This window comes from Phocoena phocoena, chromosome 14 (assembly GCF_963924675.1).
Source record: "Phocoena phocoena chromosome 14, mPhoPho1.1, whole genome shotgun sequence".
NCBI lineage: Eukaryota > Metazoa > Chordata > Mammalia > Artiodactyla > Phocoenidae > Phocoena > Phocoena phocoena.
Genome location: NC_089232.1, coordinates 25960788 through 25975569, shown reverse-complemented (window position 1 = coordinate 25975569; position 14782 = coordinate 25960788). Strand labels below are relative to the sequence as shown.

The window sequence follows — 14782 nt, the reverse complement described above, 5'->3', positions numbered from 1 at the left end:
GATGTAGCTCAGTGATTCTTGTCCAGCTTAGGGCACACTGTAGGAGTGGGACTGCCCCCACCCTCTTCCCTAGTAACGACTGAGGCAGACTTTCTTGCCTCTGAACTCCTCTTTTCCGTTTTTGATCCCCCCCTTGTTTTCAGTCATCAAGTAGTCCCACCTTTTTTGAGGGTGGCTTCTCATTAAGAACAGCAAGGAATCACATGGTTGGCATCGGAGTTCCTGGAACCTGGGCCTTGAATCCTTTCTTGACTGTTTTTTATCTCCCCTCGATCATCGATATTTAGTTAGCTTTCCCTGGTCCCCTTTCTGACCTTTGCATAGTAACCATGCTGCTATTTTAGTCCACAGAGTATCAGAGCGCTTGGTGTTTTGATCTTTAGAGTTCATTCATCCTGGCTTTTAATAATATATACTTACATCACGTCTAGTTTCTGTTTTCCTTTTTCAATATTTACTTTCAATTTTCATTCTGCTTAATATTTTGTAATAATTTCCTTTTCTAAAGTTCAGTACCTTTGTGTGGTGTAATCATATTATGTCAATAAGAGGACAGATTTGTTACTTGGCACCCAATAATCAGCTCCGTACCTTTGTGTCCTGTGGTGGACCAGCAAAGGCCTTTTACTGAGACACCGGTTAGCCCGGGAAATCCTAGTCCCTCCGCTTTCAAAGCCATTGCTTAGGCTCTTATCTAACACTCAGAGAGTCTTATCTCATGGCTGTTACCTTCGGTCGAGTTCTGAATCACTGAAGGAGGAATCAGAGTGAGTAACTCCAACTGGAAGATCTTTGTCCTGGCAGGAAAATCAAAGTGTCAGATGTGGAGCAGTCTGTGAACTATTCTGGAGAATATACCCTCTTTCTACAGTGCTCCCCTCACCCATTTCTTCTCCTTTCTATTCTCTAACCCCGTGGCCAGTACTACACAAGAGGAATACAGGGGCCTCACAGAGATGGGTGGCTTCTGGTTCAGTTATTCCTTCACCCAGAGGTGGGTGAGAGGCATGGTGAGGGCCAGGGAAGAATGAAGAAAGGTGATGGAGGTATACAAATGAGGAGGGGGAAGGGCATGAGAAATTCAAAAGGAGGAGGTACTTCTGGAGGAGAATGTAACGGGAAGCCCTTCCTTGAAGGGCCCTTGTGGGGGCTGGCAGGATCCCCAGTATGGGCCTTTGGGGAAAGCGGCAAGCCCTTAGGAGCGCCAGGGTCAGGACCCATGTTGGCATCTTTCAGACTACTCCCAGGATAGACTGCGTTGTCTTGATGACAAGACTATCCACCAATTGGAAGCGGGTAACGGCAGCAAGAAAATCCCCCAAGATCTTCATAAGCCACATCTGATCCTTCCCAGGCAGGTTCCCTTTCAACATGTGGAAGGTGCTTGTGAATCAGGCACATACAGAATCACAGCCCAACCACTAGGACCTCGACTAATTTATAATCCCAGTGTGATGCTACTTGTTTTCCTAAAGGGGACAACTCAGCTTGGCTTTGAGCTCTCAATCATTTCAGCAACCACTGGCAAACATGAGAGGCTCAGCAGGTCATGCAAGAGGGGGCAAGGTGGTGCCACAGGCATCTGAGGGCACTAGGGGTAAGGAGGGAAAGGGGGGGTTTGCCTAAACTAATGAAGATCGATCACTGAAGTCTACATGGTTTGATGTGGGGCTTCCATATGGTTGGAGTTCCAGTTCCTGTAGCCCAGTTCTTCTTGAACTCTGCCTAGCACAGGAGTCCTTTAGTATCTAAGACCAATAGACCTGAGTTAGAGATGAAAGTTCCTTGAGGAAGAGGTGGAGGACTAGTAGGAAGTAGGAAGGGAGAGACACCGTGTGTTTTACTTACTGGCAACGCAGTGGATACCGTTTTGGGGATCTGATTGGACACTTTCCATGGGAATCTTTATAACTGAGGGAGGAGGGAACTGGGGCTGGAGAGAAACAGTGGGAAAAGCTGATGAATACCACCAATACAACAGTGTCGGCTTTCTTGCCAAGATGGAAAATACATGCGTCCACAGTGTGCAAACCACCATCCTCTTCATATCCAGACTAGACAGTGGGTGCTGCAATTACCCTGGGGCCCACTGAGGACACTAGAAAGGACAGAACTCTTGCAGGAATGTTACTCATCAGAACAGTTTCAACTGCCGTGGTAACCAGTCACTTGGGAGTGAACCTCACACAGTAGCTGAAGACGTGTATAAAATGAATTTATGTAAATTGAATCCCGTTTTTCCATCGAATATATCATATAAACCAGAGATGCTTTTTCCCACCCCTGAAATAGTTCCTGGCATGTGGTAGCCACTCAAATATTTATTGAATGAATCAGTGAAAGAATAATACTTGTCTTTCAAAGGCACTTAGACTCTCAGTTTCTTTGTTCTCAGAACCTAACTTTGCAAATCATCTAAGTCATCAACAAGGGGGAGTTCCCTGCTGGCCTTACGGTTAGGATTCTGGGCTTTCACTGCTGTGGCCCGGGTTCAATTCCCTGGTCAGGGAACTGAGATCCTGCAAGCTGTGCAGCACGGCCAAAAAAAATCATCAATGAAAAACATGTGAATGGGGATCATGGGCCTCTTACGTTCTGGGAAGAGGACAGTAATTAAGGGCCAGGGGAATTTTGGCCTATCACTACCATCAGAAGATGGTTTAATCGTCACCAGTCAGTCAGCAAGGGCTTGCCTATGAGCAGCTTTGATCTGCAAAAGGCAAGATTGCTAGGAGAACAGTTCACGGTGGAGGCAGGGATGTGGGTTTGGGTCAAATTGGGAGAATGGGAGCCAGGCATGGTGTTAGGAAGGACATGGGCAGCTTAGTATGTTGGAAATGATCAGATTCAAAGTCGGAATGGTTTTCTTAGTTCCCTCCTAGACATTTAGCCTACACGTCCATCTTGGGTGAGTCACTTCTCTTTTGGGGGACAGTTTCATCATCTGTAATGAACACTTGAACTAGACAGTCTTCTTCACTAACATTTTGTGATTTACTGTAAGTTCTGGACTGGCTTCTTGTCTGTTGACTCCCTGAGTGTTTTGGGGTGAGATGGGGAGGAAGCGTGGGAGAAGAGAGGGGCAGATGGGACAACTGAGACTGAGTGGTCTCAGGCATCTGGCGAATGTAGTCACCCTCCTTTCAGGAGGCCACGTGCGTCTTCCCCCACCTCTCTGCCCAGGACCCTATGGACAGGCCCAAGCAAGGCTTGTCCCCCGTCCTTCCACTTGCCCAGGAGTCCAGTCTACTAATGAGTCCCTATTAGACCCCTCCCCCTGGGCCTGCTCTGTTCTTTGGAGGTCAGTCCTCATAACCTCCTCCATGATGGAGCCAAGTCTTCTGCCCTGTCCCCTCAGGGACCTACAGTGCTGTTGTAATGGCCCCAAGAGCCCACAGGAATGGGGGAAAATAGGCATGGCCAACTGACTTTTTCCTGGATGAGAGGGCTCTTCACTCTGGCCTACGCTGAGGGTATTCACATGAATAGACGCGATCTCAGCACACCAGACTGACACGGGGCCCAGGCAATCGCTCCTGGCTACCTGAGAAGCCTCCCCACCCTGGCCATGGCAGAGGTGGAGGGAGGGTCTCTTGATCCCTCCCATCAGCCCAGGCCTCACATCCTCCCCACCTCCTCTTCACTGTGCTCATGGGCCCCTTTCCTTTTCTTCTTATCTGCCTCCTTTTTCTCCTTCTCTGGAAGGATGTTGTCAATCCAGGCCAGATCATGCTGGGAGAAGATGAGGTCCAGAAGCCTTCGAACGATGATGAGGCCCAGGATCTGTGGTGAGAGTTCAGAGAAAACCATGGGCTCAAGGCCCCGAACTTGGGCACAATTCATTTTCTCCCTCAGTCAGCTATGTTCAGGGACTTTTTCTGGTATCTTCGGAACATTCTCAAAGCTCCCCCAAACCATTGTTCACCTCCCACCCATCTTGGTTCCTCTCATCCAGCCTCTCCTCAGTTGAGTGGCGATGCCTACCAGTGACCCAGAGGCACAGAGCCTGTGACAGCTGTGGGGTGGGGGGGGAGCCAGATGGGGACCGTGGGTGGAGAACTACAGTTATTCTTTAAATTAGTGGTTCTCAGACTTGAGCTTAGATCAAATCACCTGGCAGTCTGTTAATACCCACACTTCTAGGTGCTGGGTGAGTTTCTGACTCAGAAGGTCTGGGGTGGGGCCTGAGATTTGCATCTCTAACAAGATTGCCAGGAGATGTTGACGCCGCTGATTCAGGGATTACACTTTGAGACCAACTGTCCCCATGCCCCCATTTCTGAGAGCTGCCAATCTCTCTGCTAACAAACTGAATAAAGTATACTGGCATATCTAGAATTTTTAAAGGAAAGTCTAGAAAGTTTGGTTCTGTTCAGGATAAACAAAGGCAAAACATGTGCTCTTTGGAGAAGATTAAACACTGACTTTTAATAGATGCAATGGGTCCAAGTAGCTAGTTATGAATATTGTCCTTTCACCACCAAGAACTAGCCATTAGATGAGGTCAGGGAGAAAACCATCCAGCGGGATTTAACACTGGGTCCTCACTGACCCTGTGTCTTGGAAGCAAGCAGAGCTCGGGAGTTGGTCAGACCTGGTTTTTAAAATTCCTGGCTCTGAAAACAGAGCATGGTTGCTAGGGGCAGGGGTAGGAAGAAGGGCTGTCTACATAGGGACAACACAGAATTTTAGAGGTGATAGAACTGTTCTGTATCATGACTGTGGTGGCGGAATCGCTACTCTGTGTTTTTTCAAAACTCATAGAACAGCAGAGTCAATTTTACTGCATGTAAATTAAAAAATATCAATATGGGGGAAGGTGTGAATCTTGGCTCTGCTCCTTCCTGGTTGTGTGGCTTGAGTCACTCACACATGCTCTCTGAGCCTCAGTTTTCCAGTCTGTAAAATGGTAGTTCTTTAGGGAAGGTGTGGACTAAATGAAATAGCACTCAGTCCATGCCAATTGTGACGATCCTTTCCCCTCCTCACCTCTGAAACCCATGAGGGCACTGTTGGGGAGGATCCATTTCACTTTCCTTGGAGTGGTGGTTTTCAACCTTGGCTGAACACTTATGCTTACCTGTAGACTTACTCTAAATACCAATGCCTGGGTTTCTCTAAGAGATTCTGAGTTCATTGATTTGGGCTGAGGCCTGGGTGCATGTGCTTTTAAAAAGCTCCCAAGTGACTCTTATGAGCAGCCAGGGTCAAGAATCACTGACTCAGAATCCTGCCAGGATATTTCAAATCCTACTCTGTGTCCTCACTTTGGTCCCTAATCCAGCCCTGCAGGCTTTAGGGCCCACCTAGGGCTTCCCCCAAGCATTAGCCCACAGTCCCCCCTCCCATTCCCCATGCCCCAGCAGGGGCAGAGGCCACTGCCCTCCATGGGCGATCTAGATGCCAGATGCAACACGTTGTTGGCTTTTCTTCTTTTCACTTTTAATTTTGGAATAATTTCAAACTTACACACAATTTCAAGAATAGTCAAAGAATGCTCACATACTTGCCCCAGCTTCTCCAAACAATGACATGTTAATGACATTGGACTCTGAAGTTCTAAATCTCTATTTCTAGCTCTCCCCATCCTATCCCCCCATTTATCTTTTCAAATTCACCCTTCAAATTGAAGGGTGAAGAATTATATTTAGTGTAGATCTACTTCCGCACTGGGTTTGAATTTTGGCAGTGGGGAACTCAGGCTCCTTGTTGAATTTGCCCAGCTTCTCCATCGCAGAGTTGGGAAAGTTGGTTGGCTTTTGCATTCTCACTGAGCCGCCCTGACCTGAGCTGGGTGGAGGCAGGCGTGTGGGCTGTCACTACAGCATCTACCCACCACATACAACTTCCATCCCCATCTCTCCTCTCCATTCCACCACACCCCCACCCCCCAGCTCTACTTGGCCTGGAGTCACAACCCGAATCTTGATCTGTGCCTGCCTTTGTGACCCTGAGAGAATCAGGCCACTGTGGAGGAGAAGGCTAGGGTGAGTCTCCCCCGGACACCTTCCCCATCTGAACCTGCTGAACACGACGGGGAAGACTGCGCTCATCTTACCATGACTGGGAAGATGATGGCGGCCATCGTAGACTTGAGGATCCAGAGCACAGCCAAGCACAGTATCTGCACCAGGGTGAAGAGGTGGATCCGGCGCAGGGGCACGTGCCGCAGGAAGGCATGGTCCGGCTGGTGCTTGGCTGGCATCAGGAAGAGTTTGCAGCGATCCCAGAACTGGTGAGGACAGAGGAAGGCTCAGCCAGGCCATGGGGACCCTGGTGGCCCCTCTGGGGGCTTGGGTCTGGTGAAATGGGTGCTGCAGTGGGGTCTCATAGAGGGGAGCCCCTGGTCAGGCCTTAAGGATGCAAAAGAAGGGGACTGGAGGTCTCGGAGGATGTATAATGAGATCTTATGGTGGGCGAGAGCTGAGCCCTTGGTGAGGGCTACAGCCCTGGCGCTGGCCCCAGTAAACATTGCCAACATTCAAGGAAAATGCAACTTAACAGCAACACAAGCTATCCAAGACATCTGGTGTATCATGGTAAATAAAGAACAAAACAAAACAAAACAAAATGTTTTCTTCTGTGCAAATTGCCTTAGAGAAGAGAGGGGTGTAGTGAAATCCTCGTAGGAGTCAGCTCGATCTGGGTTTTGAATTCTGAGCCTCAGTTTCCTCATCTGTAAAATGGGGATTAGAGGACCTAAGGGGAGAGCCTTACCTGGATGCCATTCAGGGAGGCCACACCCATGTAGAGGAAGACTCCATACAGCACTGGCAAAGGGATGTACTGAAATGAGAGAGGGAAGCAGAGCTCTGGACTGGGCCTCTGCCCAAGGCAGGCTATTGGCCACCCTGTTCAGGGTGACTGTCTGCTGAGCCACAGAAGCAGCCTGGTCAGCCTCGGCTTTCTCCAAGGGGTGAAAGAGCTGGATGTTTGGAGGAATGAAGTATCTGCCAGCAGATCTGGAGCCAGAGTGTCACTGGGGAAGGAGATGGTCTCTGAGGCACTCGTGCCCTCTTCTCTAGCCCAGTGGACAGTTGCTCTCCCAGCCTGGTCCCCCCTGCCCCCCTTTAGGCCTTGCAGAAGGCATGTGGTCTGGCTGAAGATAGACCTTCTGGAACATGGCAATTCTCCACAGACTGCTCATTCCTGCCAGCCCCTTCCCACCTCCAGTGCCAGCTAAGGGCCCCCCCACAAACTGCATCGCTCAGCTTGCAGGGGACTGGGGACCTTTGATGAGCTGACCTACTAATGAGTGGGGAGCACCTGCTGATGAACAAAGCTCATGCATCATATACGATCAGGTAAAAAAGAATCAACAGAAGTGTATGAAGTAACCCCTACTGGCTGACAACCAACTGCTGATGGTTTGGTGGGTATCTCTCCTTCCCATCATGCTCACAGGTAGTTTGTTGGCTTTTTCAAAAGTTGGATCATGTCACCCATACCGTTCTACAATCATCACTGTGACTCTTTAGAAGACTTCTGAGGTACGTCTCTCCAAGATGAGCCTTTGCTTCTTTCATCCTTCCCTTTACCTGCACCCGTGGCTCACCACTGCGAGCAAGGCTACTCTGCTCGCTCCCAGGGCAGCTGTGCTGAACACTTGTGAGAACACAAAGTACTGTGTCCAACTTTTAGAAGCCATTTAAGAATGTTGGCGAATCCAAACAAATCAATAACCTCTCGTTTAAAGTTAGGCTGTGTTCATTTTTTAAACACAAAGCATGATTTGGACCCATATGCTATAAACCTTAAACTACAACACTTGAATTTAAAGAAAGGAAATCTGGGCCCATTGCATCATTCCATTTGTACATGGCTTATGAAGTTTTTGCCTAATTATGAAATAAGGTGAACAGACTATTGTTTTAATAAGATATATATGTGTATACAAAATGGAATATTATTCTATTACACAGCCATAAAAAATGAAATATTGCCATTTGCAGCAACATGGATGGACTTAGAGAATATCATACTAAGTCAGACAGAGAAAGACAAATATTTTATGATATCACATATGTGGAATCTAAAAAATCATACAAATGAATCTTTATACAAAATAGAAACAGGGACTTCCCTGGTGGTACAGTGGTTAAGACTCCACGCTCCCAATGCAGGGGGCCCGGGTTTGATCCCTGGTCAGGGAACTAGATCCCGCATGCATGCTGCAACTAAGAGTTTACAAGCCACAACTAAGGAGCTGGCGAGCCGCGACTAAGGAGCCTGTGAGCCACAACTACAGGGCACACCTGGGACTTCCCTGGTGGCGAAGTGGCTAAGAATCCGCCTGTCAATGCAGGAGACATGTTTGAGCCCTGGGCCTGGAAGATCCCACATACGGAGCAACTAAGCCCATATGCCACAACTACTGAGCCTGTGCTCTAGAGCTCGCGAGCCACAACTACTGAAGCCCACAAGCCTAGAGCCCAGGCTCCGCAACAAGAGAAGCCACCACAATGAGAAGCCCGTGCACTGCAACGAAGAGTAGCCCTCGCTCGCCACAACAACTAGAGAAAGTCCACGCACAGCAATGAAGAGCCAACGCAGCCATAAATAAATACATGTTTTAAAATTCATATTTAAAAAAAATAAAGAGCATGCCTGCTGCGACTAAGACCCGGTGCAACCAAATAAATAAGTAAATAAGTCTACTTCTAAAAAAGCAAAACAAAACAGAAACAGACTCACAAAGAAAAGAAACTTATGGTTACCAAAGGAGAGAGGGAGGGGGAGGAATAAGTTAGGAATATGGGATTAACAGATACACACTATTATATATACAATAAACAACAAGGATTTACAGTATAACACAGGGAACAATATTCGATATCTTGTAATAACCTATAATGGGAAAATAATCTGAAAAAAATATCTGTACTAATCAGCCTCAAAGGGTGGGAGCAATTAACAGAGAAATAAAATCTTAAAAAACTAAGCTATAGGGGCTTCCCTGGTGGCGCAGTGGTTAAGAATCCGCCTGCCAATGCAAGGGACACGGGTTTGAGCCCTGGTCTGGGAAGATCCCACATGCTGCAGAGCAACTGAGCCCCTGCACCACAACTACTGAGCCTGCGCTCTAGAGCCCACGAGCCACAACTACCGAAGCCTGCTCACTGCAACAGAGTAGCCCCTGCTTGCCACAACTAGAGAAAGCCCACACTCAGTAACGAAGACCCGACGCAGCCAAAAATAAATAAATTAATTAATTAATTTTTAAAAAAGACCAAGCTATAATCTGTAACAACACAAATTTAAGATGGCTTAACACTTCCCTTTCACCCTAATGAGTGTGAAAACCACATCAAACTGAGTTGTTTTAGTTTATAGTTACCAGTGACTGATTATCAAGTCACCTCATTATCAAGACTAGGAAATTGTCTCCAGTCTTGTCATTTGCAGGCTGAAGCAGCTTTCTCAGAAAATCCCAATGGCCCATGACATCACAAGTGATAGTGCTGTGATCTAGAATTCTAGATTAATCAGTGCAAATCTTTCTTGGATCTCCAGGGAAAGGCCCTTTTCAAATATTAGTGACACAGTCAAGTGGCAAAAAGATGCCTCTGGTGTCAGCTTTATACCACCTGCTAAAGGAATGAACAAGGATCACAGCCCTACAAACATAAGGACATCACAGCCTTCCCATATAATTTGAGGCTGAGATCATGAGAACAACATGGGGACCAGAGGGGGCACTTCTACATGGTCAGGAGTTCCTCTGAGGCAGAATACAGTAATCCACAGTCTTAATGAGCTGTGGTGAGTTGCAGGCAAAAAAGGAAACAAAACAAAAAACCTTTGGGGCTTGGGATGAACTGAGAATCTGCAGAACTGAGTGTGTAAGCCATTTATGCTGCCCATCAGATACATGGTCACTTCATCCCTCAGTGCCCTCGTTTGACAAGATAACCAAATATTTGCAAATTGGTGCTGGAAGGACTGAAGATTATTGTTAGGGGAAACGCTGACCAAAGCCGCCCGCCCTGGCCAGGCAAGATAGTAGCCATTCGCGGAGGTCGTGCTAAGGAACGAGGAACTAATAAGCTACCACCAATGGGAAGAATTCGGGAAAGTTCAAAGAAGAGAGGAGACACCAATCCATATGTCCTACCAATCTCCCAGAATCCTCGCTGGAATCGTCTTGGCTGAGTGATGCGCACGCCACCAAGAAGTTCCCTGAGTCAGAATGATTGGCCAGAGACAACGCGGAAACTAACCCAATCACCATAAAACCTGAGACTTTGTGTGACAGAGCAGTTCTCCTGGGTACCCTTACCCTGCTGCTCTCTGCCCGGGCGCCCCTTCCCAATAAAGTCTCTTGTTTTGTCAGCATGTGTATCTCCTCAGACAATTCATTTCCGCGTGTTAGACAAGAGCCCACTCTTGGGCCCTGGAAGGGGTCCCCCTTCCTGCAACGTTATCACTGATCCTGTAATAAACATCACTGTTATCTAATAACAGTCTAACCATCCATTGACACGGAGAGAGGGGTGGGGGTGATTTTGTTCCTTGCTGCTCAAAGTGTGATCTTTGGACCAGCATAATTTGGTACCATTGGAGAATTTGTTAAAAATGTAGAATTTGGGGGACTTCCCTGGTGGTCCAATGGTTAAGACTCCATGCTCCCAATGCAGGGGGCCCAGGTTTGATCCCTGGTCAGGGAACTAGATCCTGCGTGCTTCAACTAAAGACCCCGAGTGCCGCAACTAAGACCTGGCACAGCCAAATAAATAAATAAATTTTTTTTTTAAATGCAGAATTTGGCGCCCCCCCCCAAGACCTACTGAGTCAGTATCTTCATTTAACAAGATTCTCAGGTGATTTTTAATACACATTAAAATTTTTTAAACATTTTTTTTGGAGTATAATTGCTTTACAATGGTGTGTTAGTTTCTGCTTTCTAACAAAGTGAATCAGTTATACATATACATATGTCCCCATATCTCCTCCCTCTTTTGTCTCCCTCCCACCCTCCCTATCCCACCCTTCTAGCTGGTCACAAAGCACCTAGCTGATCTCCCAGTGCTATGTGACTGCTTCCCACTAGCTATCTATTTTACACTCTCTCACTGTGTCCCAGCTTACCCTTCCCCCTCCCCGTGTCCTCAGGTCCATTCTCTAGTAGGTCTGCATCTTTATTCCCGTCTTGCCCCTAGGTTCTTCATGACCATTTTTTTTTAAGAGTCCATATACATGTGTTAGCATACAGTATTTGTTTTTCTCTTTCTGACTTACTTCACTTTGTATGACAGACTCTAGGTCCATCCACCTCACTACAAATAATTCAATTTTGTTTCTTTTTATGGCTGAGTAATATTCCATTGTATACATGTGCCACATCTTCTCTATCCATTCATCTGTCAATGGACACTTAGGTTGCTTCCATGTCGTGGCTATTGTAAATAGAGCTGCAATGAACATTGTGGTACATGACTCTTTTTGAATTATGGTTTTCTCAGGGTATATGCCCAGTAGCGGGATTGCTGGGTCGTATGGTAGCGCTATTTGTAGTTTCTAAGGAACCTCCATACTGTTCTCCATAGTGGCTGTATCAATTTACATTCCCACCAACAGTGCAAGAGGGTTCCCTTTTCTCCACACCCTCTCCAGCATTTATTGTTTGTAGATTTTTTGATGATGGCCCTTCTGACTGGTGTGAGATGATATCTCATTGTAGTTTTGATTTGCATTTCTCTAATGATTAATGATATTGAGCATTCTTTCATGTGTTTGTTGGCAATCTGTGTATCTTCTTTGGAGAAATGTCTGTTTAGGTCTTCTGCCCATTTTTGGATTGGGTTGTTTGTTTCTTTGATATTGAGCTGCATGAGCTGCTTGTAAATTTTGGAGATTAATCCTTTGTCAGTCACTTCGTCTGCAAATATTTTGTCTCATTCTGACGGTTGTCTTTTGGTCTTGTTTATGGTTTCCTTTGCTGTGCAAAAGCTTTGAAGTTTCATTAGGTCCCATTTGTTTATTTTTGTTTTTATTTCCATTTCTCTAGGAGGGGGATCAAAAAGGATCTTGCTGTGAATTAAGTCATAGAGTGTTCTGCCTATGTTTTCCTCTAAGAGTTTGGTAGTGTCTGGCCTTACATTTAGGTCTTTAATCCATTTTGAGTTTATTTTTGTGTATTGTGTTAGGGAGTGTTCTCATTTCATTCTTTTACATGTAGCTGTCCAGTTTTCCCAGCACCACTTATTGAAGAGGCTGTCTTTTCTCCATTGTATACTCTTGCCTCCTTTGTCAAAGATAAGGTGACCATATGTGTGTGGGTTTATCTCTGGGCTTTCTATCCTGTTCCATTGATCTATATTTCTGTTTTTGTGCCAGTACCATACTGTCTTGATTACTGTAGCTTTGTAGTATAGTCTGAAGTCAGGGAGCCTGATTCCTCCAGCTCCGTTTTTCTTTCTCAAGATTGCTTTGGCTATTCGGGGTCTTTTGTGTTTCCATACAGATTGTGAATTTTTTTGTTCTAGTTCTGAATACATATTAAAATTTGAGAAGCCCCGGAACAGAACTCAACTGGAGGAACTGGTACAAAAATAGGTGAAGTTAATAAGTGATATAGAAAAATTAATAAAAATAAAACCACTAGTAACTAGGATCCAACTTGCACCCCCTAAATTTGTAGCATCAGAGGGACCTCTCTTCTGTTGGCTACATAAATAAGAATGAAAAATTTCAACTAAAGTATGGTCTTGGGTAGACAGCTCTCTAATGTAAGTTCTCTATGAGTCTAGTACTTGGCTATGCCTAATTTGACAGAACTAGGCAAACTTACAGTTGCAAAAATTAAACAAGTTTTATGGAAAATTTTCTTGATTGGTAATAAATTCTGGGATTAAATCTAAGAATACAGATCTGGATTAAGTTGTATTTTTCTTTAACTGGCTATACCAAATATCTCTCCTTTACCTAACATCAATCTAATATTTAGTACTGGTGTCAGCTAGTGATAATGCTTTAATCACCTAACAATTTTGAAAGCCTTGATATACACCTTGATACAATCTAATCAGAAATCTTAAATCTTATATTCAATAAAAATCTAGATGTCTTCCATGCTATAAAACTTATCAAATCGATTAATGGTTAAATAAAATGATTATATATATTTTTCCTCTCACTGTAAAAGAACACGAGCAGGCAAATTTTTCATATCCTTTTGTGATTGAATGCAAAGACAATATCAGAGCATTTGGAGCTATAATAAACCCCATAAAAACTTTTTCATTACAGCCAGAGCAATAATGAATATTGCCCCGTATCTGGCATCTTATCCTATTTATAGAGCCCATTTAGGTTTTTTTTGGCTGTGCTGGGAGACTTACAGGATCTTAGTTCCCTGACCAGGGATCGAACCCGGGCCACTGCAGTGAAAGTGCCAAGTCCTAACTAACCACTGGACTGCCAGGGAATTCCCCCATTTAAAAAATTTTTTTATTTATTTATTTTTGGCTGCTTTGGGTCTTCGTTGCTGCAGGCGGGCTTTCTCTAGCTGCGGTGAGTGGGGGCTACTCCTCATTGCAGTGCTTGGGCTTCTCATTGGTGCGGCTTCTCTTGCTGTGGAGCACGGGCTCTAGGTGTGCGGGCTTCAGTAGTTGTGGCACACGGGCTTAGTTGCTCCACGGCATGTGGGGTCTTCCCAGACCAGGGCTCGAACCCGTGTCCCCTGCATTGGCAGGCGGATTCTTAACCACTGCACCACCAGGGAAGCCCCCGCCATTTGTTTTTATAAGATGCATAAATTAATACGGAAATACAGTCTACAGCTTGGAAGTTACAACATTTGTGCCGAAAACTGCAGCAGGGGACTTCCCTGGTGGCGCAGTGGTTAAGACTCCGCGTCATGATCTGTCAGTGGCCCTTTCCCTTAATGCCTTCAGAAGGCTTTCTTTTCTTTCTTTTTTTTTTTTTTATAAATTTATTTATTTATTTATTTTTAGCAGTGTTGGGTCTTCATTTCTGTGCGAGGGCTTTCTCCAGTTGCAGCGAGCGGGGGCCGCTCTTCATCGTGGTGCGCGGGCCTCTCACTGTCGCGGCCTCTCCCATTGCGGAGCGCAGGCTCAGTAGTGTGGCTCACGGGCTTAGTTGATCCGCGGCATGTGGGATCTTCCCCGACCAGGGCTCGAACCCGTGTACCGTGCATTGGCAGGCGGATTCCCAACCACTGCGCCACCAGGGAAGCCCATCCTTTCCTGAATTAAGCTAAGTTGTAGTCACCCAATCTTTTGCAGCTGTTTTTCCCTTTGAATATCTTTTTACAAGCTCATTCGCGGTAAGCTTGTAAAACAATGAAGACTAAAGAACCATGATGTTAATTCATTTGTTTACAATGGAAAATATTCCTGGCTTGAGAACTGGTGCTGGGCACAACCAAACAGGTTTGAGGTTGGGTATTTTTTTAACGGATGTTTCCATTTGGCAGGAAACAGATTGCATACGGGGGAGTGGGGGGCAGGCATTTTGTTTATTTAATAAGAGTATTTTAAATGGCCAGGGAATGTCTACTTTTGTGGAGAGGCTGCCAAAGAGCCATTGCGCCTTAACCAACCCCCACACCCCCGCCCAGGCAAATTCATATGTTAAAGTCTTAACCTCTAGTACCTCAGAATGTGACTGAATTTGGAGATAGGTCCTTTAAAGAGGTAATTAAGGTAAAATTAAGTCATATGGATGAAGCCTAATTCAATACAACTGGTCCTTATAAGAAGAGACACAGGACACATTACATAGGACACAGACGTGCACACATGAGGAAAGACCATGATCT

The 14782-nt window shown here is 45.7% G+C and overlaps 1 protein-coding gene across 1 annotated transcript in view; it reads right to left on the bottom strand.

Moving 5' to 3' along the window:
* Nucleotides 1-762: 762 nt before the first annotated feature.
* The window catches only part of SLC4A5 (solute carrier family 4 member 5), an 88683-nt gene continuing 74663 nt past the window's right edge, over nucleotides 763-14782 (bottom strand). The window contains exons 21-25 of the mRNA XM_065890723.1: nucleotides 6718-6786; nucleotides 6059-6232; nucleotides 3634-3783; nucleotides 1849-1933; nucleotides 763-797 (exon numbers count right to left, since the gene is read on the bottom strand). Of these exons, the coding sequence (XP_065746795.1) occupies nucleotides 763-797; nucleotides 1849-1933; nucleotides 3634-3783; nucleotides 6059-6232; nucleotides 6718-6786 (513 nt within the window). The remainder of the gene's footprint in view (nucleotides 798-1848; nucleotides 1934-3633; nucleotides 3784-6058; nucleotides 6233-6717; nucleotides 6787-14782) is intronic.